Genomic DNA, 25,741 nt, shown 5'->3' with positions numbered 1-25,741 from the left:
GGGTTGCAGCCTGTAGAGGACTTAGATGGAGCGGCCGCTGTGCATGATGTGTGCTACTGGCTGTGGTGCGGAGCACTGGGCAGCTAGAATGCAGCGAGTTGGCACGGTAGGGGGGCACAGGTGCTGCATCTGCCAGTCATCTCAGTCAGTCAACCCATGGCACCTGGGCCTTTGACACTTCAATTGGCCTCAAAGTGTACCTGGCCTGGCACAGGCGTCGTGGCGAGTGATTGCCGCCACGGAACTAAGTCACGTGAACGAGCGTAAGAAGAGTGAGATCATTAGATACGGGTCAACATTTTACACGGGAAAGACAAATGAAAGTAATAATGTTGTACTGTATTTGCTTTGAGACAAAATGAAAAAAGTTAAAGACAATGGATTAATGTCTATGGGAAGAAAATGAAATGCCTATGGGGAAATGGTTAAAGCTCAAGGACCTCATGCCTCAGGGCTTGGCTATAACTCTCCATAAAATACTTTTGTCAATTTATATTGAATAGAAGGACGTAGGGTAAATACAATTGCAAAGATGCAGCCCTGCAAGTGCTTCCTCTGGTCACTGCTGATTAGCATGGTTGGCTACATATGGTGCGAAAGAAGTTCAACATACACGCGTACAACATCCGGCAGGTAGCAAGCTCAGGACAGGCACCCTCCCAAAGATGTGTTGGCCTACTTGCCCACGCTGGCCAGACGTCTTGGCAGACGTGGCGGCACTCACACTTCACCTCACCTCACTGCTACCTGCCGATCGACAAACTGCGGCGAGCTCATTTATGCCGCTGGGTGGACAAAGGCGTGGGAGGTCGAACCGACGACCTCTGCATGAGGGTTGGCGGATCGCACAAATGTTGCAAAGTCCAGAGCGCTGACCGCAACACCGCGGTGGCAGCGTCCTCTCATTTGATGTGCAATGTTTTTCATCGCCTGTCTTGTTGTATTACCCCAAAATAGTCGAGTGTTGACCATATCATAATCCACCGTGCTATTACGTACAGTATTGCTATTTTAACATCGGGATTTCGCAGCCAAAGTTGCGGACAATTCGTGGAAGGTTTACGGGTGAGGGCCACGTAAACAATCTCGCCAAAATCTGCGTGTCCATCCAGGAGACCCTCCCGCCCCCCCACCTCTTCACACGGCCGAACAATAAAAAAAATTCGCCACGCGTGCAAAGCGTTTAACAAGCGCCAATTATTATTGTTGTTGTGAGCTCGCTGGGTAAGCTCGGTGAAGAAATGTTCGGCACACACGCGACCTTTTGCTCGAAGCTGTGCCAACCATCTTCAGGACAAGATCCAGGAGGTCAGAATAAAGTTAACTATTTAACTTTTTATTTTAAACAAGTAAGGCCCGCTGAGCTATGTAGCTCTTTTTCAGAAGCCACCTGGCTATCACAGATGATAGCCCAATGAAGTGGCCTATTCTGTGGAAATTTATGGCATCCAAATATTAAACGCGTGTTTCTAAATGTGGAGGGAAAAACCGGAAATCTCGGAAAAAAAATCCACGTGACCGCGGGGAGAACATGCAAATTCCTAATATACAGCAGGCGTCGAGGTAGTTAACATCTCACAACCGCGGCACCCACAGCTCCGCTCACCGAGGGCCACCAGGTGTTGGGTTTGTCGCGCCCGCAGTCCACGCTGTACTCCATGCAGCACGAGTCCGGCACGCGCTTGTCTCCAAACGCCAAAAACCAGTCGGTGTGGTTCACGACCCCACAGCAGTGGAACTGCAGCCACGATTCGACAATTCACACACACAGAGGTGGGGTCCATTAGTCGGCAATTCACACACACAGAGGTGGGGTCAAGTGTCCTCAGATCGCTCAGAGCAGTGTGCTCAAGACACTACGTGCAATAGCGAGATCAACACGTGAAGCACATGACAACGGGGTCAGCACACGCCAAGCACACGTCAAGGACACGCGATGCACACGTCAAGCGGACATGGAGCGTGATAGAGCGCGCCGCGTGAGGTGAGAGCGCGTCGCGCGGCCACGCACGTCGGTCTGCACGATGTTCCACGCGTTGGTGAGGCCCACGTTGCCCTCGCTGCCGTACAGGCGGAGGCCCTCCTTCAGGTCGTCCTTGGCGTGGCCGTCGATCTGCGAGCACGCGCGGGGTGGGACGCAGGGAACGTCACACCGCGGCAATCACGACGGCGGCGACAACGGCGGCATCGTCGCACCGATACCTGGCTCGATTCAGGAACAAGCGTGAGCTCTTATCTGTTCCGATAAACTATTGAAACGAGAAGCTATTTTTATTTTTACGAAGCTGCAATGAGCTATATGTGGCTCTTTTTCAGAGGCGAACTGGCCACAAACGATAGCTCGATGAAGTGGCTTATCGAGTGGAAATCTACGGCAACCAAATATTCTTAGGTTTTTTCGGTAAAGTCACCTACGTGACTTTACCGAAACAACCTAAGAATATGAATCCTTGCAGTCACGAAAGCTTCAAATCTAGAAGCAACCAAATACTCTGAACGCAAGTTTCTAATCGTAGAGGGAAAAAACGGAGGGCACGGAGAAAAAACCACGCAACCACTGGGTGAGACATGCGAACTCTAAATATACAGCAGGCGTCACGGTCGGGATCGAACCCACGACCTCCTGTATACCAGGCGAGGTAGTTAACATCTCCTAGTCACCGTGGTGCTGTGCTTCGCTGGCCGCTCGATGTTTTGGGTCTCTCTGGGCACTGTGCTCAACAGCTGTGTTGAGATAAAAAAATCCAATCCCCGATCAATTGCAAAAACCTGCGTTCAGATTATTTTGCTGCAATAAATGTCCACGCGATAAGCCACTTTGTTGAGCTATCGTTTGTGGCCAGGTCGCTTCTGACAAAGAAGCTAACAGCTCAGTAGCCTTACCTGGTAAGATAAACATAGTTTATTTTTTTGTATATTTTTACGATTTCTTTACTTTTCCAATACTTTGCACTCCTATCGTGTTTTTGTTGTACGGGTTGTTGTTGTTGTTGTAACTCTCTGACCTGCCCCTACTGGACGATCTGTGAAAATGAGCTTCATATCTCATCGGATTCCTCCAGTCTCAATACATATTCTGATCTTCAAGATCCTCCATGGACTTTCCGCTGCCTACCTCTTCCGCACCCATCTCACGCAACTCCCCTCCAAGCAGTCTCCTATCCCCTCCAATCTCACTCGACCCCCGCCTCCCCCCATGCACTCTCCTACCTCTCTCCCCTCTCATCACGCTCTACTTCACTGCATGCACTCTCCTACCTCACCCCTCTTGTTTCACTTCTCGCACAAAATCCCCGACCTCGTCGCTCTCATTTTGTATAATACGGAACACAAGATAATCCTTCTCCAAAACGACGCGGGTGATTGTGTTGTGTTATGTATTACATAACGCTGCGTCGCACTCGCACCCATATCTTGAATAGAGTGTCCTTTAAATTTTGATTTAAAGCTTTCGTAACTGCAGGGATTCATATTCTTGGTTCTTTCGGTAAAGTCACATAGAAGGGAAATAATAAAATAATATTAATATAAAACAATAAAAATTCTCACGACGTTTCGACTGCAACACAACATTTTCATGCTGTGGATTTCACACCTGATGATGATTGCTTGTGTTGCAGTCGAAACGTCGTGAGAATTTTTATTGTTTTATATTTATATTATTTTATTATTTCCCTTCTATATGACTTTACCGAAAGAACCAAGAATATAGAGTGTCCTTGCCTATAACATCTGGCAGTTCACTAGCACTGCTTCCAGAAAACCTGACTCTGCTGAATGTCGAAGACCAGACCAGAGATTTGCTTGTATGAAAATCAACGCTGCTGAATGTATACACTCCAAAAACGCTTTGTGGTTGACAGGAAATGTAAAAAAAAGACTTAAATATTTTATGCAGAGGTACAGATATATGGAGGACATATATTGCCTGCTTATTTATCTCTCTCTGCTCCTCTATCAGCCTGAGCCAATGTCTTCCAGCAGCATTTGTTTACAAAGCAAGACAACGCTGCGTCTCTTATCTCTCGATGTATTTCTTCTGCGTCTTCCACCACCACCCCCCAAAAGTCTCTCCTAGCCGGAGACTCGCCGGAGACTCGTGAGAGAAACAAAACCGCTCCTCACGCCCAACCGATTTCACCGACGATGATAACAGCGGGCGGCACAACGTGAGTTTCACATCGCGAGACTGGAATAAACATTCCGTGCGGAAGGCACGTGGGGGGGGGGGGGGGGGAGCGGATAAATCTATTGAATATGTCACGGTTACAGAGGCACTTAGTTAACTAACGTAATTCACGAGTTTAATCACCTCGCGCACTGCTCAACGCTTTACGAGGTTAATTATCGCCATGCGTCTGCTGCTGCCAAGTCCGGCAAAACTCAAGTCCCGACTTTGATGCGGTGAACATTCCCCGTGCCGGCAATAGCAGGTGGGGGGGGGGGGGTCCACCATTGCATCGCCTCATATCAAATGTCTCACAAGAACGCGAGGCGATGTCGATATGTGCCGGAGACGCACGTGCGTGCGACCTCATCACAAGGCGCTGCGCAGAAACTGCGCGGAGCAAATTAACTCGTGGCAGAGAGTGCGGTCTGCAACCACGGCTGGCGGGGCAGAAGAAGAGTCCTTGGAGCCTGGACTTGCACAGGGGCTGTCGGGGATATGCAATGACGGCCTTTGCGCTGACGAGGATGTCACGAACACCCAACGTACTTTATCCGTATTTCTGTTGTTGTTGTTGTTGTGCTTGTTATGCAGACACACATGCGCACGCAGAAGTGAACGATAAGACGAAGCAAAAACTTGACCTGGGCAGATTGAGCGCAAAGGCAGAACAAACATCGTGGGCTGCACAAGGAGTCCAGAATGCCGGCGGCTCCGAACACAACAATCCATCTCCCAGCGGCCTTCGTGCTCTACCCCCCCCTTACCCCCAACCACCCCCCACCACCACGACGGCCATGCCTCAGTTTATTTAAAACTAAGACGAGATTCCGTCCACCTCCTTTGTGCGGCGGTGATTAACGGGCAGCCTTGGTTCGACTTAACCCCGCGTTATCCACGAGCCTAATCCATCCTGCAAGTGAGCGGCTCGGCACGACAGGTGCTGCTGTTGCTGCTGCTGCCTCTGTCCCCATCGGACACCTACAGACGGCAGCTGCCTGGAGCAATGGTGGGGGGGGCAGGGCGGAGGGGGTCGTGGCCGGGATTTAATACGGGCAAACTCCCAAGCAGCTTTTGACAATCGGCGTCTCATCAGCAGCGTCAGGTTTCCTCGCATCAACATCGCTGGTCAAGTGCCCGATGTTTAGACGTGGGTTCGGTGGTAGGCTGAGCAGGTCAGAATTAGAAAGTTGCGAGTTCAACTCCTGGTTGAGGGGAATTACTTGGCCCATCATCCGTCCGGGGTCGTTAAAATTCTCCCTACTCTGTGGGGAAGTCAACAGCGGCTGTCCCTATGGATACACCCGCGTCCCCACGCCCCCTCCCCACCATAGAAATGTGGAATTTCCACCACTTGGCTCAAGGCTGCGTAAACTGGAGATGAGCACCTGCCTCAATGCTCGGGCGAGCAGGAAATCACCCCCTGGGTCCAGAGAAGTCAGTGCGAGGCGAGGAGAAACGGGGAGGGTAGCGTCGTGAGCCTGGGAGGCGGTGTAGCGGTGCAGGCCAGTGGCCGCGAAAGCGATTTCCTCCTAAAGTTGTTCCTGTGATTACTTTGCGAGCGAAGTGGCCGAGACAGGGCCGAGCATGGCAGGGGGGGGGGGGGGCTGGGGAGTTGTATAACGGCAGGGGAAGGTGGCGGAGGAAGAGTAATGGGCGGCGGTGGCTGGAGAGCGAGGCCAGACGGGGCTTGGCGAGGGAAAAGCGAGCGCTGGGTGGAGAATTCAATCAGGTAAAGAGGGCCTTGGTTTGCCGGTAATGAGGAAGGAGCAGAAAATCCTCTTACCGGGTGAGCGGCGGCGGGGGGGGAGCAACCTCAACTTAAACAGCCGCCGCCCCTCACCTCCGCGACGCGACTGGAGATTAAACGCGGCCGCAGGGAGGCCGCTCGGCGGCCCCCGGAGGTTGCCGCTTTAGGCCGTCCCCACCGTGCCGGCCAGGCCGTCGGTTTCCGAAAGATAACTTAAAGGGCCGCTGCAATTGGAATGATGTTGCGAGCCAGCTATCACAGCGGGGGCGGAACGACCGCGCCGGTCGTAGCAGGTTGCGTCCAGATGCGCGGTTTTCTAATCTGGGGTCCACCCTTCGTCCACCCAACCCCACCCCACCCACGCCGCTGTCTTCATCCAGAATGTCTTTTTCGCGTTTTTACCGATCGCAGTTTTTTTTTTGTAACGCGCGGAACGTTTTGTGTAGGGGGGGGGGGGGTGATGGATAGCGGTGGTGACGTGGATTGTGCCGGGGGTGCGCTTGGAATCGGGAGGTGGTGAAAAGTCGCTGTGTGTCGCGAAACGTCGGGGATGAAAGGAGATCGGGGCCAAGTCGGTCGGTACGCACGTACGTATTACGAGTGAGCTGCTTTCGCCACCGTACGTAGCCAACGTGCTAATGGGAGGTATGGTCGCCCCACCGATGTGAATGTCGCACCGGTGCGCTCGCCGCGTACAGGCGCCAACGAGCTCGGACCGAGTGGCGTTCGCGCAGGACGCCCCGGCCGTGTAGAGATGCGTCTACTCGTCGGTTAAAAAGACGTTAAACTATTTTAATTTTACCAGGTAAGGCACCACTGAGCTGTATAGCTCTTTTTTAAGAAACGACCTGACCACAAATGATAGCTCAACGAAGTGGGGGGGGGGGCGGTGCGGGGGGGGGCATCACGTGGAAATTCCTAGCAGCCAAATGCTCAAAACGAATGTTTCTAAATGTAGAGGGAAAAACCATAGGACACAGAGAAAAATCTGTGCAACCACGGGGAGAGAGACACACAAACTCCAAATATACAAACGTCAGGGTCGGGATCGAACCCACGACCTCCTGGATACCAGGCGAGGTAGTTAACATCTCCTAGCCACTGTGGATTAATATTGATACAAGGCATGACGCCGTGCATGATTATCGAAGATGAATGCGCGAATTCCACGCAAATGAGATGCTAGCGCTGCAGTAAGGCAAACTGAGCAAAGCTCTATGAATGAGACGAAAAATTGTAACTGAGATGGTAAAAAACTACAGATAAGTAACACACATGTCTAGTTGTGAAATGACCCAGAAGTGACATCTCAATTTCACCCGACATCCTTCATGAGTCTTAGACACTGATATAATAATACTGCACTTGAATAATAATAATAATAGTTCTATCCATCAAGCACCTTTCATCAAGGACCTTAGAGTGCGGTACAAGACACAGCAGCAGACACTCGGCATGACGGTAGCTCGTGAGACAAAAACACAACAATAATATTGCAAAATACTCAAGTACATAAACTCTAGATATCACCGTATATTAAAATGCATATGCAAACACTGGGCATATGCATTTGAGAAGCAGTCAGTGATGACCAAAACATTATGAAGGTCTTGAGCCTAGACGTGAACAAGGACAGGGAGTCAATGGCACGGACGACTGGGGAAACGAATCCCAGACTGTGGGGGCAGCAGAGGAGAATGAGCGACCTCTCGCTGAGCCGATGCTGACTGGGGGCTTTGTGAGAAAGGCATGGTTTAACGGAGCGGAGAGTGCGTGGAGGGGAGTAGAGTGAGTGGAGATGAGAGGGGAGAGGTAGGAGGGTGCGTGGATGGGAGTGGAGTGAGATGAGAGGGTAGAGGTAGGAGAGTGCGTGGAGGAGAGTGGAGTGAGATGAGAGGGGAAAGGTAGGAGAGTGCGTGGAGGGGAGTAGAGTGAGATGAGAGGGGAGAGGCAGAAGAGTGTGTGGAGGAAAGCAGAGTGAGATAAGAGGGGAGAGGTTGGAGAGTGCGAGGAGGGGAGTAGAGTGAGATGAGTGGGGAGAGGCAGGAGAGCGCATGGAGGAGAGTAGAGTGAGATGAAAGGGGAGAGGTAGGAGAACACGTGGAAGGGAATAGAATGAGATGAGAGGGGAGAGGTAGGAGAGTGCGTGGAGGGGAGAAGAGTGAGATGAGAGGGATAAGCAGGGGTGGGTCTATGGAGGATCTTGAAGGCGGTAAGCACGATCTTAACATGGAGCCGGAATTTGATTGGGAGCCGGCGAAAGGAATCGGCGTATTGGAGGTGACGAGGCCTCCACTACAATACAATGTGCAGGGGCAATGCAACACTTGGTGAGCTGCTTCTACCTCAGGTGGGTCCTTGAGAGGACCTGAAATCCTTGACTTAGCGCCGTTAACCCCGTGAGTGTAACGAGTCGCGAGCATCGCCTCACCTGGTCTCTGTACATGAAGAACAGGATGACGCAAATCATCTCCAGGACGAAGATGATGAGCAGGCAGACGAAGAACTGCAAGAGAGCACAGGGTCGGTCACATTTCTTCATATGGGACCTCGACATTCATTCATGGATTTTAACCCGTAGTAGGTGTTCACGACCAATATTATACGTGAGTTGTTTTTCGTTAGATCGGGTAAATATATAAATGTGTCGTTAAACCCGACACCACCCAACCCAGCCAATTAGTAAGGTTTGTCACTTAATATTGGAATGTTTTAATTGCCATGTTTTGTTTACGTGACAAACCTTACTAATTGGCTGGGTCGGGTGGTGTTAGGTTTAACGACACATTATATATTTATGCGATTTAATTCCGTTATGGATTCATTGATGGAGTTGGCCAAACATCTCAAAATGGGATCACAGAACTTGGGCAATTATTAGCGCTGGTTGTCTGTGGTTTCTCGCACCTCACTCTCTCACCTCACTCACTCACTCACCCGAAAAGAGCGAACTTAAACTCTTTAGTGCAAAAAACCGATTAAACGCTGCGAACTCGGCACAGAAGGACACCAAGCGTCGCACGGTGGGGCGCCGTGCCGCGAGCGTTGCCGCTGGAGCTTACGCTGAGCAGCAGGCACTTGTGTTCCTTGATGGCCCCCAGGCAGCCGATGAAGCCGACGACCATCATGATGGTGCCCGTCGAGATGAGGATGTTGGCGGCAGAGAGCGAGGGGAAGGACGGCGAGAGTGTCGCAAAGTTCCCCTGCGTGACGGACAGCCAGATCCCTATGCCCAGGATCCCGCAGCCTCCCAGCTGCACGCGCAACGACAAGGGGGAGGGGGGCGGTGCGGGGGGGGGGGACACAACAGAGGAGGATCCACGTTACGGCCTTCTCCATCCCGGCAAAGGAACGTCGCCTTGTGCGCACACATTGACAAGGGCCCACGCGAGCACGGTTTTTTGAAGCAGGCGGACGAAAGATGATGAAGCCCTGCGCCCCACTTTGCAAACGCCGGTCTCTGTGCACACCTGCGGTGAGAAGTGTGACGATACACACGCGCGCAGGTGAGCACAAAAATAAAGATAAAGACCCCCGTATAGCCTTTGCCAGACTGTTGGGACAAGTGCTGTTCACGAATAGCACCTATGAAGGCTGGCACGGCACACGATGGGGTGGGTGGTCAGCACCACGCCCGGCCGCCTTTGTCTCCCGAGTGGCGATGTTTACACACCGCACCAGGTATTCATTTGAGGCTGAGTCGACCTACGGGAGGCCCATGACCAGTTCATTGTTGAACGTGAGCAGGAATCGAACTCGGGTCGCCGGTTTCATAGCGCAGCGTAGCGCTAACCGCTACACTACCGCTCACTCACACACGTTAACACACACACACCCACAGACAGATGCGTGCGTGCGCACTCAATCACGTACTCCTCACTCACGCGCAGACACGAAGACCATCCGGATTGCCTTTAACAGACTGTAGCGCCGTGCCTGCCGTCTTTGTCTCCCCAGTGCCCACGTGCACACATCCGCACCAGGTACTGCGCTCCCCCTCGGTTACCAACTGATAGAATGGGGGGGCCCTCCCTCACCCAGCAGTGGAGAGACCAAAGGGCCGTAGGAGTACAGGCACATTACAGAACTCCAGGGCAGGTTTTGGGCGGTGGTGAAATGGTCCTCGTTGAGAGTGGGAGGAGGGATTGATTGATTGCCTCATGAGCTGGAGATGATTCTTCACCGAGCGGTGTCTTCAGAAGACTGGGAAATTCAAATTAAAGTTGACGTCTAAAAAGTTTTTCACGCTTTGTCAAATCTCCAAGAGTGTTCGAGGCAATGCGTTTGTAAAGTTCAATTTGCAGTCGAAAGTCAGTCATGATGATCATCATCATCATCACCTCCCACCACCACCACCAAGTCCTGATTTAAACCATGTGAGAGAGACCATTAACATCCTGAGTTAGACCTGGGTCGTCAATCAATACAATACACACACGTAAACACACTCGCAACCAATTCACAACAGATGACTATACTCAACAATAAACGCGGTTAACGGAACACACTTGTTATTACCATTAAAATGATGTAATTTTCCAGCGAAGCTACATCTCAACCGTGGCATTTTAGATATGGATTGTCAATAAAACATAAATATACGCCGAAAGAGCTGGAATAAGCCAAATTAAGTAAAAAACAAATTAATATAACGGGGATTTTTTTCACGTGTGTGAAATCATGAGTGACTCAATTTAGAACATCAACTCACTCCACCTAAGAATCCGGTTCAATCATAGTTGGCTGAAACCCACATTCACAACCGAGCATCTCAAAGGTGCATTCTAAGTGTCAGAAGGTGGAAGCCAGTCAAAAGTTCGCGGTCTTACACAAATGCCGCCGGTTAACTGAAGTCTGTAAGGCCAATGCACCGATAGATTAGAAGCACGTTTTTAGTCTCATGTGGGGATACAGAACAGAGGTCTCTTTCATTATTAAAGACACTGCAGATTGCCATTTGCTTCAGATATTACAATTTTTTAAAAAAAATATTCGCCTTCTGTTGTTTTCCCCACCACCCCTACGAGTTTAATCATTATTATTATTATTTCGACAACATTTTTAATCTATGCACATTATAAAGCCGCACGGTCCCATCAGGAGTCATGGCAGGCAACACAACAGCTGCTAAAAGACGTCGAGATTAATGTGCTCCTTGTCATTTCAGCAGATACTCCAAACGCCGTGTTTCCCACTGAGCAGGCAAACCACTGAATACGTTCGCGGAAGCTGTTAGAATGGAGGAGACATGTGACGAGTAGCCATAGCCATGGCGAGAAGGAGACAGGTACAGGTCGGTGGGGGACGTAGAGCCGGGATCGGTTCAGAAAATAGTCGCCACTGGGGTTAGCGGTGGTTTTGATTCCAGCTGGTGTTGCTATGTCGCAATTGCACCATGAATGCATTAATTCGTGAAAATAAGTGAAGAATATCTTAACACACAGCTTGGTATTCAGTGGGATCGTTTTAATTGGAGGTATAACGTTTGTCGGTGGAGCAGTGGCGTATTGTCCATACTCTGGTTTTTTCGGTAAAGTCACGTAGGTAAAAAATAAAATATAAAATAAATTAAATCACGACGTTTTGGTGGCAACACAAACTTCCGAAACGTCGTGATTTAATTTATTTTATTTTTTCACCTACTTGACTTTACCGAAAAAACCAAAGAGTATGGACCCTTGCAGTCACGAAAACTTCAAATCTAGAATTAGTGGCATATTGGTTAAAGTGGATTTCGCGATGAACCCGGTGAGCTGACTTTGACTTTTGGACGCGGCTAACATCAGTGGCGAGTGATATCCCAACTGGTGCTTACCCACCGCCCTTTCACCAACTCACACCAACCGGTGCGGTGAAGTACGACCAAAAAACCCACCACGGCCAACACCGCGGCGGGGAAGCCATCATCTGGGGAAGAGGATTCAACTTTCAAGTTGATTTTGTTGAACCAGATGGTGGTGAACTCAAGGAGCCGGGTCGAGTCTCATTTATAACAGCGACGTGGGTCACACCAAGATGACAAGAGCAGTCAACATAACAAAAACTCGAATACAACAATGAAGCCAAATCGACAAACGGCTGCAAAACAAAAGCCACCTTAAATTTCGATTTAAAGCTTTCGTGACTGCAGGGATTCATCTTCTTGGTTCTTTCGGTAAAGTCACGTGACTTTACCGAAAGAACCAAGAAGAAAAACAAAAGCCACCTTGCACGAATAAACAGAAATGTATCTCGAGCAACAACAAAAAAGCCCAGAAATTCAAACAAGAGTTCAAAAGAGGGCCCCTGCCTTTTGCACGTTTGGGCCAATTCCTTTTTAACGAGCAGTTTTGCATAACCGCCCCGGCGCCAGAGGTGTAGCCCAGACGGACGACACGGGAGTCGGGCAGCGGCGCGGCTATAAAAAGCCGGGCTTTTAAGAGCAGCGGAGCTGTATCCAGTGTCCCTCCGCGTTCACGACAGGCCAGGTGCCCGCCGGTCATCGGCAAAAGCGTGCGGCGGCAGCGGTCTCGCTTGCGATCGTAATCCCCGCCAGCAACTTCCGATTAACCACGACGAGCCATGACGAGCCACGTCGGGCCGGGCGATTGGCAAATAAATTTAATCGACGCCCGCCGTGGTCCCGTGTATATTTTGTTGTTGCTACTGCCACGGCGCGCACGTCATTATCTCATGCGCGCGCGAGAGAGAGTATTATGTTTAAGCTCCCCTCTCGCGACTCTACCGGCGGAGTCACCCGTGGCAGCGAATGTGTCGCCGTGGCCGCCACCGCGCGGGATTGTGCCAATCCTTGGCAGCCACCGAACGTGTCGTCTTCGTGCGTGATTGTGCGTGCGTGGACGCGTTTGCATGCAAAGGGAGCCGCCTCGCAGTGGTGAACCCGGCGACCCGAGTTTGATTCCCTCGCGTGGCCAACGCCGGTGATGATTATCCGAACCGGTCCTGGGCCTCCCCTAGCTCGACTCAGCCTCAAATGAGTAATGTACCTTGCGTGGTGTGTAAACATCATCACTCGGGAGACAAAGGTGATCAGGCGTGCATCTGGCCACCCACCCCCTCGTGTACCGTACCGGCCTTCATAGGTGCTCGCTAACGGCACTTGCCCCAACAGTCTGTTTGCGCACTGGCAAAGTCGCGTTTATCGTTTTTGTGCAATTTGTAAAAAAAATAAGAATTTTTGCTGGGGCAGCTGATCGTATGTTGGTGCACTGTTGCGTAGGAAAAATAAAACATAAAAAAAATCAGAAATAACTTCCCGATGGAAATGGAGAGAGACAGAAAAATCAATTGGAAAAAACTTCAGAGTACAAGTGTGTCGCTATGCCCATCGAGCTTTCAGCTCGGACGATCTTCAACTACCATCCCTGAAATGGAAATTCCACATTCCTGCGGTGGCGACAGGTCTGTCTTTAAGACAACTGCCGTTGAAACACTGTCGCCATTGACAACCGCTGAAAACGTCTTCTAGCGCCGCTGATGCTGCTGCTGCTGAGTAATGTTTGTTGGGTTTTTCTTCGGCGGCGATTGTGAGTTTATGAACTCCACGGCGTAGATTTACGGGAGGGGGAGAGTTAAGCTCTGTTTATGAGCATATTGTACATGCGCAGAGCCACACAAACAAATAAAATCCCACCTGTACGCTTTTTTGCACATTTTAATATAAAACAACGTGGGAAGCAGCGACTTCATTTGCGCGTACCGCGCTCTCGATCCAGCATTCGCCAAGTTTCATTGCTGGCAAAGGCTGACGGCAGCGGCGAGCGATATCTGAAGCAGTCGTGGTCAAGCCGCCCTGTTTCACCGACCCACACTGACCGAGCACGATGAAGTACGGTCAAACAAACCCCCTCCACCCCCAAACCTTCCTTCACCACAATTTACAAAGGTCTGTTAATTCTTCAATTCATTGCTCACAGATAATATTAACCGCAGCCACGGGAAGCTGGCTTAGGCTCTCATCTTGCTGACAAAGATTCCCCCGTGTAGCCCTAACAGACTTTTGGGGACAGTGCTGGTTGAGTGAGCAGCACCTATGAAGGCCGGCACGGCACACGAGGGGGTGGGTGGCCAGTACCACGCCCGACCGCCTTTGTCTCCCCAGTGGCGATGTTTACTGCACACCGAACCAGTTACTCTTTTATGCCGAGTCGACCTAGGGGAGGCCCAGGACCGGTTCAGATAATCGTCACCGGTGTTGGTGGCCGTGAGCGGGAATCGAACTCGGGGGTCGCCGGGTTCGCAGCGCGCTAACCGCTACATCACGTGCGTGTTGTCCCGAGACAACGCACGCGCGCGCACGCACAAGCACTCACATACACACACAAAGGACCACACATAAATCCTTTAAGAGGCTGTTGGGGAAAGTGCTATTAGCGATGGCCTATTAAGGCCAACACGGCGCACGAGGGCGTGGTGTGGTCAGCGTAGCACCTGGCCGTCTTTGTCTCCCCGGCGCTGACGTTTTGACGCACACGCACACTCGCACGTGCACGCGCGCACTCACGCGCGCGGCGGGTCGAGCGAGCGAGTGCGCCGTGACAATTATTTCAGAGCCCGGCGGCGAGCCTCGCGCCGGGGAAAGAGATCGGCCGCTATTTTTGGGAGCGATCATTTCCGAGGAGGCTCAGCGCCACCCACGAGGAGAGCGAGCGAGCTCTTTGTGAGCAGAGCCCCCCTCCCCAAAGAAGGTGCTCACTGACAGCATCTAACCCCGAGGGACAACCGTACCCCCCGTCCTTGGTGGATAATGATGCCAGGGTTCCTTTTGTGGAGGGGTGTGCGTGTGCGGTCATTCGTGGGAGCCGGCGAGAGGGCAGGGGGGCAGGGGGGCCGGCGAGGGGGCAGATGGGCAGGGGGCCGGCGAGGGGGCAGATGGGCAGGGGGCCGGCGAGAGGGCAGGGGGGCAGGGGGGCCGCGACTCGAGGATGAGCGCGAGACCGCGGGGGGCCCGAGCGTGCGTCTAGTTGTGGGTACGAAGCCTCGGAGGTTTTTCCCCGAGTCAAGGGGCATTGACTCCTATTGTCATTATCGCTGCTGCTGCTGCTGCTGGTGTCGTTGTGTTAAAGGTGGCCACTTGTTTGTATTATTAAGCGCGGGGCTTTTAAAGCTACGCTCGTGCATACTCTGTGAAGATTCGCAAGTGAGCGAGGGGAGCACCGTCACGTGGAGACGCTCGCTTTTGAACGTCTCATTCATTAAATACAAAATCAAGGCTGGTGCGTCCCAGGTTCGAGTCAGGGAGGAGTGCTTGTGTTCGAACAGACATGCCGGTTTATCGCTAATGTTGTCATTGTTATTTACTGCCTGTGAAACCTCGTCTGACCTCAATTTAAATGAGTGTCTCTTTTCTTTTTAAAACCTGGCCTAATGAGGGTGTGGAAAACAATGCCTGCAACATGCACACGCGCGCGCACACAGGCTGCACGCACACACACACAGACGCCCACACGCACACACACACAGATTAACTCTCTCACACACACACAGAGATTAACTCTCACACAGACACATTAACTCTCACACACATAGACGAACTCTCATACACACAGAAGCTCACACACGCAAATGCATGCACGCTCACAGACACACACGACTTTACACACACTCACAGAGGCATACAAAAACACAAGTCTCAAATAAAAGGCAAAGATTCCCCAGTATGGCCTTAACAGACTGTTGGGGCAAGTGCTGTTAGCGAGCAGCACCTATGAAGGCCGGCAGGACACACGAAGGGGTGGATGGCCAGCACCACACCCGATCGCCTTTGTCTCCCCAGTGGTGATGTTTACACTTCGCACTGGGATAAAGACACACACACACAGATGCAGACACGCGGACACACACACAGACTCAGACGTAGGCGCAAACTCAAAGTCACACTCACAAACGAGTGACCTTGGCTGCCCCTATTCTTGTGACTCTGACATCGCCCGTGTCTCAACTCCCCCCCCCCTCCCGGCATTCCTCCTCCCCATCCGCTCTCCCTTCCATCTCCCTTTGGTCTCCCCCTTTTCTCTCCATCGTGGGCTCCACTCCACGAGACGCACAGCAACACGGGGGGGGGGGGGGGGGGGGGCGTGCGGTGGGGGCCTCCCTCCCTGTCCATCATGACGCAGTCCCGCGTCAAAAGTGTCAACAATCAATGCGGAGCGGTCGCGTGGGAACTCGAGCCAAGGGGGCACGCGGCGCGGCAGAGCTCAACACAAGGTGGGGGGCGGCGGGAGGGGGGGAATGGAGTTAGCGAGCACCCATTAAGGCCAGGACGGAGCAACCGGCGGAGAGACGGAGTGATGAAATCGTCGGATCGGATCGTTGTCGCAGGCGCCGGGCGGATCGTTGCTCCGCAGGATTGTGAGAGGTGGCAAGGGCTTGCGGAGAGCTCCATCCGGCAGTGGGCGATGGAGATTGTGAACAAGGGCACGGAGGCACCGTGGGGGAGTGAGAGGCATGACCAGGAACATGCCGTGCACGCAAATCTGCACCCTGGCCGTCTTTGTCTCCCTGGTGCTGATGCTGACCGCACGGCACCACGTGAGTAACATTGGGCTGAGTGGACCTAAAGGCGGACCAGTGCAGTTGCCAGCCATCAGTGTCGATTTAGATGACAAGGGCATACAGTTTGTAGTTGTAGTCTTAGTTGGTCGAGGAGAGGGCCAGGCAAAGTGCCAAACTGTAATTTAATTTGCTCTTAAGACTTTGGTTCAAATGTGAAATGCAATAATAAAAATAAGGTAATCATTGTCAGCCCTTGCTCAATTCACTGCTGGGTCACGAACTGCGCACATTGCGTCGGTCATGAGAGTTGTTTGACCATACTTCACCATGCCGGTCAGCGCAGGTTGGTGAAAAGTGAAAACGCAGGACCGTTTCAGATATCACTCATTATTAATTTAGCCGTGGCCGAGAATCAATTTCAGTTCGGATGTAAAGTGTAGCGCGCTAACCACTGCGCCGCCACTCCGCCCAGAGTGCAAATCCACCGCTGGATGAAGGCCTCCAAGAGCCGTCATTGCCATTTTCTCACGACCCCGCGAAGTAATCGTCCACCCAACCGGCACCCGCCACACAAAGCTGATTTCACCACTCCATCTCCCCGCTGGTTGGCGTTCCCTCGGAACGAATACCAATTGGAATTGCGACCTCGGTATTTGTAATGTTGTTTTGAATCACCCGAGGAGGACACAAATTTACACCGCGCACGGAGAGGAAAACAAATTCGAAATAAATCAGCGTGAGTTGGCGATGATGGCTTTACTCGCGTTTAATTTGCCCGCCGTGTCTGCAGCGTCGTGCAACATAGACCTGTGATAATGCGACGAACTGTGCTGCGTGCTTCCCCTGTACATATAAATAATTACTCGTGATGGTGTTTATTACCCTAACATGGCGAAGGCACCGCTTGGGAACACGCGACACTGAAATAAACAATTCAGACAAAAATCCCCCGTGTGACCTTGCCAGACTTTTGATAGCAAGGGCTGTTCGCGAGCACCTATGAAGGCTGGAACGGCGCACGAGGGGGTGAGTGGCCAGCAGCACGCCCGGCCGCCTTTGTCTCTCAAGTGACAATGTTTACACACCGTGCCAGGTATTGATTATAAGGCTGAGTTGACCTAGGGGAGTCCCTGGACCTGTTCAGATAATCCTCACCGGTGTTGGCCATGAACGGGTATCGAACTTGGGCCGCCGGGTTACAGCGCGCAGCGTGCTAACCGCCGCACTACAAACGCACACCGATACCCCCCCCCACACACCATGAAGCAATGAAATCCGTGGTCCTCAACATTTTTGGCATGGCGGGTCCCCGTTTAACACGCCACTTGTGCCTGTCCTCCCTGTCTCGAGGTTGCGAAGGCCACAACACAAAAAGAGATCACGTTTTGTTGACGCCGCTAGTTTGCGCCGGGCGTTAGTAAGGCAATCGTTGCGTGTCCGTGTGTGTTTTTTTTTCTTGCGTTAGGAAGGCACTTGTCTCGCGCTGTGAACCTGCGCGTTTAGCAGTCGCAATGTGCCAACGACGTTCCCCGCGCCCGTTTGAAATGTCTCCTGCACGGTATCCACGCCGCAGCCTGTGAACTCCCGCCCTCCCTATAAGGGTGTTGTGCCCTCTTGGGGGGTGGTGGTGGGCGTTCAATTAACCGCCGAATTAAATATAGAAGACGCCGTGCATTTAAAAAAAAGTGCCATTTCATTAAAGGTGCTTTGTAATTTCCCGCGTTATTAAGTCATACATTTAAGCGTTGATTAAGTACAAGCAACAAAAACACAAAAAATGCGTTGTTCGTATAGAAGAAAATGTGGTTTTAATTATGTCTTCCTGGGCTGTTTGGCTCAATGTGTCGCGAAAATTGCGCACCGATAAAAATACCGCGTAGTTCGCACTCGGCAATTAAAACCAATTTACTCAATTTGGTTAATTAATGTAAAAAAAACTCTAACCCCAGAAGCAGAAATATTTTAACGTGCATCTCAATTGAGAGGCAGGTTTTTTTTTTAGGTGAGACGTTGCTAAAAGACAACCTCCCCGTTTGCAGACTGACGTCTCGACACAAAAACGGCCAAATCTTATCGCGCGCCACGTCAAAGACGCGTGAGATGGAAACGCCGGCTCGCTTGCGCCGCCAACAACAATAAAAACAAAGACACCAACGCATCTAAAACCCCCCAAAAACCAGGAGTCATCCGGCTTTAACGCGCGAATCTGGCTACGTAGCTCAACGTACGCACGCACGGCCAACGTCCACAACGTGACCCATCATCGTATCGACGCGGGTTCAAGAACGCCAATGCCGTCGCGTACACGGACCACACTTTAGACGATCCACTTGCTAGATGAAGGGCCTCACCTCGGGGTCAGCAAACCAAAATAAAAAGAAGAGCCATTTTTTTTCGAGAATTCGGTAGTAAAAAAACCCTCAATATTTCAAGAGCATCCGAATGCAACGCGCATACGAGACGGTGACCCTTAATAAATGACGTCACTAAATGAGTCCTTAATGAGCCACACGCGGCTCCAGAGCCAGCAGGTTGCCGACCCCCTGACCTGACCCATCGCCCCCCCCCCCCCCCCCCCGTTTGTCCACACTTCACCGGACTGGTGACGGCAGAGACAATGGACTTGCGGTCCGTAGCGCGCCTCCTCCTCCTCCACCTCGTCGCAAGCAGCCTCCAGCGCCTGTCTTGTGGGGCTCGGCCGTCTAAACACAACCCGGCCTGCTATCGACCTCGCTGAGCCTCTACCTGACAGCGTCAGACGCTGGATGGCTGGCTGGGGGGGGGGGGTAATTCTGAGTGATTTGGCCAAGAGACAAACGGCCAAACGCTCGCGTCCACGTCTGGTTCGCAGAGGTGTAACATTATAATTGTGCGTTCAAGACTGCCGCTGCCGCTGCTTTCCCAAGTGCAGTCCGAACAGTAATCCCCCAGGCCCCCCCCCTCTCTACCCAGACACTCTCCCCCCCCCCCCCCCCGTTAAATGCTGCCGGTGTTAACAACTGGCGGCCCCGAGTAAATGAAGCGACGTGGCCCCGCGTGCCCCCATCGTGTTTAATGATCCCCGCTCTAACAACCAGCGCCCTTAACAGAAACGATGAAGAGCTGCCCCCCCCCCCCACCGTGCCGTCCCTCCCCGTTCCCCCCTTCCCCCTCCCCCACGGCCCCCCATCCCAACTTTCTCCGCTGCGAGTCTCCCTCCACTCCTCCATCTCCACCCTCTCACTCCTCTTTCTACTCCTCTCCTCCTCATCCCCCTCACCCCTCACCTCCTCCATCGCCACCAACCCCCTCCTTCGTGGCAGACCTCTCATCCTTTCTTTAAACATTCTCGTTGTAGTTTTCTGCTCCGCACTACATCCAAGGATTGGACGAATATCTCTCTTGAAGTCTTCGGTCCGTGCCGACACATCATCTTTGAAATCTAGATCGAAAACGAATTTATTTAGAACAAATTTTTTTGTATTCTTGGTTCTTTCGGTAAAGTCACGTAGAAGGGAAATAATAAAATAATATAAATATAAAACAATAAAAATTATCACGACGTTTCGACTGCAACACAAGCAATCATCATCAGGTGTGAAATCCACAGAAATGATGATTGCTTGTGTTGCAGTCGAAACGTTGAGAATTTTAATTGTTTTATATTTATATTATTTTATTATTTCCCTTCTACGTGACTTTACCGAAAGAACCAAGAATATGAATTCCTGCAGTCACGAAAGCTTTAAATCAACATTTTTTTTGTGTTTAGTGTGTGGTGTCCGTCTCCCGCACCTCCGATTAGCGCGGTTGGCTACGTACGGTGCGAAAGAAGTTCAACATACATACATGTGTGGGAAGGAAACCAGAGTGCCTGGGGAAAGAAACCCACCAGGCTATTACAATTTAAACTCTGCAGAGATAGATTCAAGATTATGTTGCTGTTCTGCCCTCTACTGGGCCACCTCGCAGCCCAAGACCATAACACTTGGACCTCACAGGCAGTCACCGATCCAAGTACTAACCAGGTTGAAACCTGCTGAGCTTCCGAGGCTTGACTGGTGCGAAAGAAGTTCAACATATATATTTATAGTAGTGTATTATTATCATCATCATCATATACTTGTTACGACCAAGCGCAGACGGTCAGCGCACGCGAGAAGGAACGGGGATCATAAAAAGTGTCTTTCGTGGCGCGCGACTGCTGCCCCGTCGCCACCATTCACGGGGAGCAGAGACCGCTCCGCTCGCTCGCTCGTTCCGCTCGCTCCTCTCGCTCACAGCGTTCCGCTGTCGCGTGCCATCGGGGCAAAGGCGGCGGACGGCCGGCGGACAGCGGCATCGGCGCGGAGAAAAAATGGGCAGTTTTCGACGCATTGAGATTGAAAGCGGCAAAGTCGCCAAAAAACGAACCGAAAAAAAGTCGGCGGTTGTCGCCAAATAGAGCGAACCAAATATCTATGGGACCCGTTTGTCGGTATAAAAAATGATGATTCTTGCAAAAAGGTTCCATAGATATAACTGCCTGCTCGATCCGAGCTAAGCACCGTCTGTTGTCGTTCTCCGGTCTAACACTGGAGAGACAAGGTCATAAAGAAGGCCGTCTCCGGCGTAGGCCAATCCGTTTCAAAGACAGTGCAGATACTGTTATCAGAGCATGTTTGTTTGCATGTTTTGCCACGGCTATTTGTGATTAATGCAGACCTGATGCCTTGCAAAAGGTATCGATGTGGCGTTTGAACATCTTAGAACTAGCCAAAGTCGACGTGAGCATCTCCAGACGATAGACTGGGTATCCCGTGCAGTGAACTGATGCACGACCCTTGACAAACACGGGAAATCATTGGCACTGGACAAAAGATGAAATGTTAAACTCGGTAGACTTCTGGTCAGGTGGTTCAGCGGCAAAGCGAGCGGCTCGCAATCTAAAGGTTTGCGAGGTCAAATCTCGGTTGGCGGTTGACTCGGCCCATAATCCCTCCGGGGGTCGATTAAATAAGTACCACTTTGTGGAGAAGTCAACAGTGGTTGTCGCATGGATGGACTCTCGCCGCAATAGGAGCGCAGAATTTCTGCCGCTGTCTCAGGCCTGTAAAGAGGTGATGAGCATTGCCTCGATGCGCATTTGAGAAGGGAAAATCGCTCTTGAAACACAGCAAACAAACACTGGATCCTCACCACACACCTGGCGTCGCGACGAGGCACGAGAAATCGTCCTCGTGCCAGGAAACGCCGCTCGAAGCCCCAAAAAGTCGCTAAAAATCTCGCGTCAAAAAACTACCAAGTCAGCGACGCTGCTACTCGTGCCCGTCGCAGCTCAGCGTGGAAGAGACTGGGGAGGGCAGCCATGTACACACGCACGGCACATCCGTCACTGTCACGCACAAACACGGATCAGGAGCTTCCTCTGCAGCAGACCTTGCGTTATCACCTGTGAGTTATGGACAGGTTAAATGATGCACCGTTTTGTTTGCGAGAACAAATTGCTGTCTCTGCATCATGATCATCATCAGCGCCAGCAGCGCCAGCAGCGGCGGCAAGCGTAGCAGTATCAACATCGTCAGCATCGCTACCAGCAGCAGGAACAGCAGCAGCAGCGTCATCATTCTTAGAATCATGCGGCAGCATCTTCATGCCACATTGATGGTGATCGTCCTAAAGTGATCAGCCCTTTTTTTGTCAATCCACTGAGGATCGGTTCAGTGAAGGCGGATCAAAGCTAATTCAGATATCACTCAAAACCGATGATAACTGTGGCTGGGAATCACACTCAGGTTAATTGGTTCATAGTGGAGTGCGTCAACCACCAATACGCCGACGATCGATTTAATTAATCGGTAAATACATAAACATAGGACATGGGAGATGACAAAGACAAACAAGATGATGATGATGACGATGGTGATTTGACAGTATCTTGTATGGTGATTATGACGATGTAAAATATGAACATTTCACATAGATGCACTAACTTTTTCAGAACCGGAATTCGATCACAAGAAGCGTTTCACTGCCTACACCGCCCTTGATCCGCATATTCCCCATCGCCGATGTTACGCGATGAACCTCTCTCTCCGTGCGTGAAGCAGACTGTAAAAAGAGTCAGGAGGAAGACGAAAACGACGATGATGATGATGATGGTGGTGGCGGCCGCGAAGGTAGCGTTCACTTCGCGATATAAAAATAGGACATCATGCAAGCGACGTATGCACGCACACGCCCGCGCACTTGTCCGCGCGGGCGCACGCACGTTCGCTCAAGCACTCATTCCGAGTGGCCCGGCCCCACAATGCAATTTTCGATTACCATCGTAACACAGGACAATTCAAGCTCGGGGCCACGAGGTCAAGATCCCGCGCCGCTCTATGTGTGTCATTTTTTAATGAAATCTCCACACCCAGGGGTGCCTTCCCCCTGCTGCACTGCAGCTCGTGCCACGGATGGGGCGGTGGGCTGGCTAGCTCGTTGGGTTGGTAGCAAGGGCAGGGCAGGGCAGGGCGCGTTGGGACACGTGGCGTGCAGGGTGGAGGAGGGCAGGTGACCGAGACGGGCATTGGAGTGGTACCCAGGGATCGGCAAAGCAGGGGGAAGACCTACAGAGCGAGATGTTGCTGGTGATGATGAGATTGTAAGAGTGGTGATGATGAGATTGTAAGCGTGGTCTCCTTGACTCCATAACATGGGGAAGATCCGAAAGCCAGTTGTTGGTGATGATGAGGCATGGTTTGATTCACAAACATTTGTTTCAATTACAGGGACTGGCAGCACCTTCTCTTGTGGCTAAATCCAGGGCTTTATTTCAACTAGATCAGTCAGGATTAGGGATCTTCAAAATGTGTCCGCGTCCCAGCACACCACTTCCAGTATGCGTCTGGCTGTGGGCTGCGGCTTGCTAGTCACGTGTCCACCAGCGACCCGGATTATATCCAGTGAGATATTAATCCCAGGGTACGGGATTACCCGGTACCTATTACACACAACGTATACACGGATCGATAACCATAAATTGCTGCGCATACACTTCGACGCATCTATCGTGGACCTTGAGAATCAATAATAATTGGCTAATCGATGCATCGTCACACCTGCCGATCGCCTGCACGAGCGACCGCCACGCGCAGCGTCCGTGAGCGCAACTGCGACATCTTTCATGAGGTCAATCCCGGGGTAGGGGGGGCGGGGGGGTCAACCCCAGGTCAGGATGTCAAAGGTTAAACGTGCTAGAGCAGAGCGTAAGCGAGGGAGAGCGAGCGAGCGAGTGAGAGTGGGCGGACGGGCGAGCGAGCGAGCGATCGGCCAAGAGAATAACTGGGAACACCGCGGGTCTACTGATCAGCTGTCGCTGCGAGTGGCCATGCCGACACAAGGTGCGCCGTTTCACACGGAACGCGTCTCGGCGCAGAGCCGGTGAGCTCGTGAGGGCGTCGGCAGCTCAAGTAAAGGTTGCAAGTGGCATGTCCCGCGTCGGAGTTTCAAAATCAGGCTCGAGGCGCATTTATTCGAGGGTATTTTCGTAACAAATGTTTGGCTCACAGTGTAAAGACGTCTCTCTTGACATCCGTCATGTGTCCTTTGAATACTGACGTGTTTGCTAATTCATCTCAACCGGTTCTACCTCCCCGCCCCCCCCCCCCCCCCCGTTGATTCCTCCTGTATAAATAAATATTCTGATTCTGATTCATTTCCTTCACCAACCCCGCATTGTCCAGCGTCGTGAAGCTTATTCTAACAACCCCCGTAACCGTCACAGCGTGGGGAGGCGTTCACCCAACTGTGCGTTGATAAACGGCTGGAAATAGTTTATTTCGATTATTTACTTGTTATACGATGACCAACGTCATCGAGGCATGGTGCTGCTGCTGATAGCGATGATGTGCTGGCAGCGGTATGTGGGATCCATACTCTTTCACACGCGAAAACTTCAAATCTAGATTGGTATGTGGGATGTTGATGATGATGATGGTGATGATTGTGATGATGGTGCTGTCTGTGGTGGTGGTGGCGGTGGTGTGTTCAGATGATGGTGATGGCGTTGGTCGTGATAGTGAAGGTTTGTGGTGACAGAGACGATGATGATAGTGTCAAGAGTCGTGGTGGTTAAAATGATGATGACGATGAGAGTCAAATAAGTCGGTGACATTTCCGGAAATCCATATCGACGGTGACATGAGACAACGCACGTATTTAGGAAGCCCGCTGCTGATGGCGCTTGTATAATGCACAAATGGTGGGTGCTTTAAACCCGTTTTTTCATGCACAAAAATGTAGTAGTGCCCTGTGATAGAGGCGTGTTAAGGTGATGATTGTGACGTGTCAGTGGCAGTGGTGTACATGTCGGTCGTGTCGGGCCTGGGATGAAAGCAACTGAGCCAAAGTTGACGGTGGCGATGAAATCCTCCTCCCACGCCACGGCCTTCGTCGTGGTGACAAGACCACGCGCGACACCCGTGTCATCCTGCCCGTGTCACCGGGCCATGTCCCCCGTCTGCCTTGATTAAGCGATTTCCAAAGAGCCCGGCCGCCCTGGGCGCAGTGCCCTAGCGCCGGCCACCTCCCACAAAAGTAGGAGCAGCACCACCGATAACACTGCCACCACCACCGCAACCACCACCACCGCAACGCTACCACCGCGCTCGAACACAACCTCCCGAATACCACCACCGTTCACTTTACACCACCACCTTCTAATACCATTACCACCACCCTCTAATACCGCCACTGAACCCATACTACCTCCCGTGGTAACAGCATCTCTCTATTAATACCACCACCACCACCACCACCCAATAATACCACCGACTTCTTCTTATAACGCCACCACCACTTCTCTATATGTATGCATGTTGAACGTCTGTCTCACTTTACGTAGTCAACCATGCTAATCTAACGTCACAACCTCTCCTATTATCACCATCGCCACGGCAAAACCCCTTCCCTCCGCTACTCCCATAAATGGCGCAGATCGCTCCGGTAATTAAAGTGAATTAGCAGTGATTTCATTTTATTTGCCACTTAAATGGAATCGTTTAGGACTGTGATGGGCAGGCTCTGACCTCCAGTATCTTTGAGTCAAAAGAGGGATGACCGGCTTGAATCTCCCTTTCATCTAAAAAGTGCTTTAACATATTAGATTCAGATTGTTTTTAAATCTCTCCAGTGGCTTGTTTTTTTCTATAAATTTAAAGCGTTCAATGGGACAGGCCTCTCTTCAGAGCTACGATGGAAATGCCCGGTGCAGTACTTATCAATGACAGCACTCCGATGTGTGCTTTGTGCCACGTTTCACTCCCAGTTCTTGAGGAGGAAGCTCTCGAAACGTCAAGGGGTCGTGGCCGGACAGCACGCGGCAA

General features: G+C 51.5%; 1 protein-coding gene across 5 annotated transcripts in view; it reads right to left on the bottom strand.

Moving 5' to 3' along the window:
- LOC133351333 (tetraspanin-4-like) overlaps window positions 1–25,741 on the bottom strand; it is a 179,738-nt gene that overhangs the window by 7,305 nt on the left and 146,692 nt on the right. For all 5 annotated transcript variants that reach the window (XM_061566442.1, XM_061566443.1, XM_061566440.1 and 2 more), the window contains 4 exons: window positions 8,981–9,172; window positions 8,350–8,424; window positions 2,012–2,113; window positions 1,607–1,738 (listed from right to left, as the gene is read on the bottom strand). In XM_061566442.1, coding sequence (XP_061422426.1) covers window positions 1,607–1,738; window positions 2,012–2,113; window positions 8,350–8,424; window positions 8,981–9,172 — 501 coding nt within the window. The remainder of the gene's footprint in view (window positions 1–1,606; window positions 1,739–2,011; window positions 2,114–8,349; window positions 8,425–8,980; window positions 9,173–25,741) is intronic.

The sequence above is a fragment of the Lethenteron reissneri genome, chromosome 37, assembly GCF_015708825.2.
Source record: "Lethenteron reissneri isolate LAM-NWPU_2019-01 chromosome 37, ASM1570882v1, whole genome shotgun sequence".
Lineage (NCBI taxonomy): Eukaryota > Metazoa > Chordata > Hyperoartia > Petromyzontiformes > Petromyzontidae > Lethenteron > Lethenteron reissneri.
The sequence above is the reverse complement of the archived record's forward strand: the minus strand, read 5'-3'. Positions and strand labels throughout refer to the sequence as shown.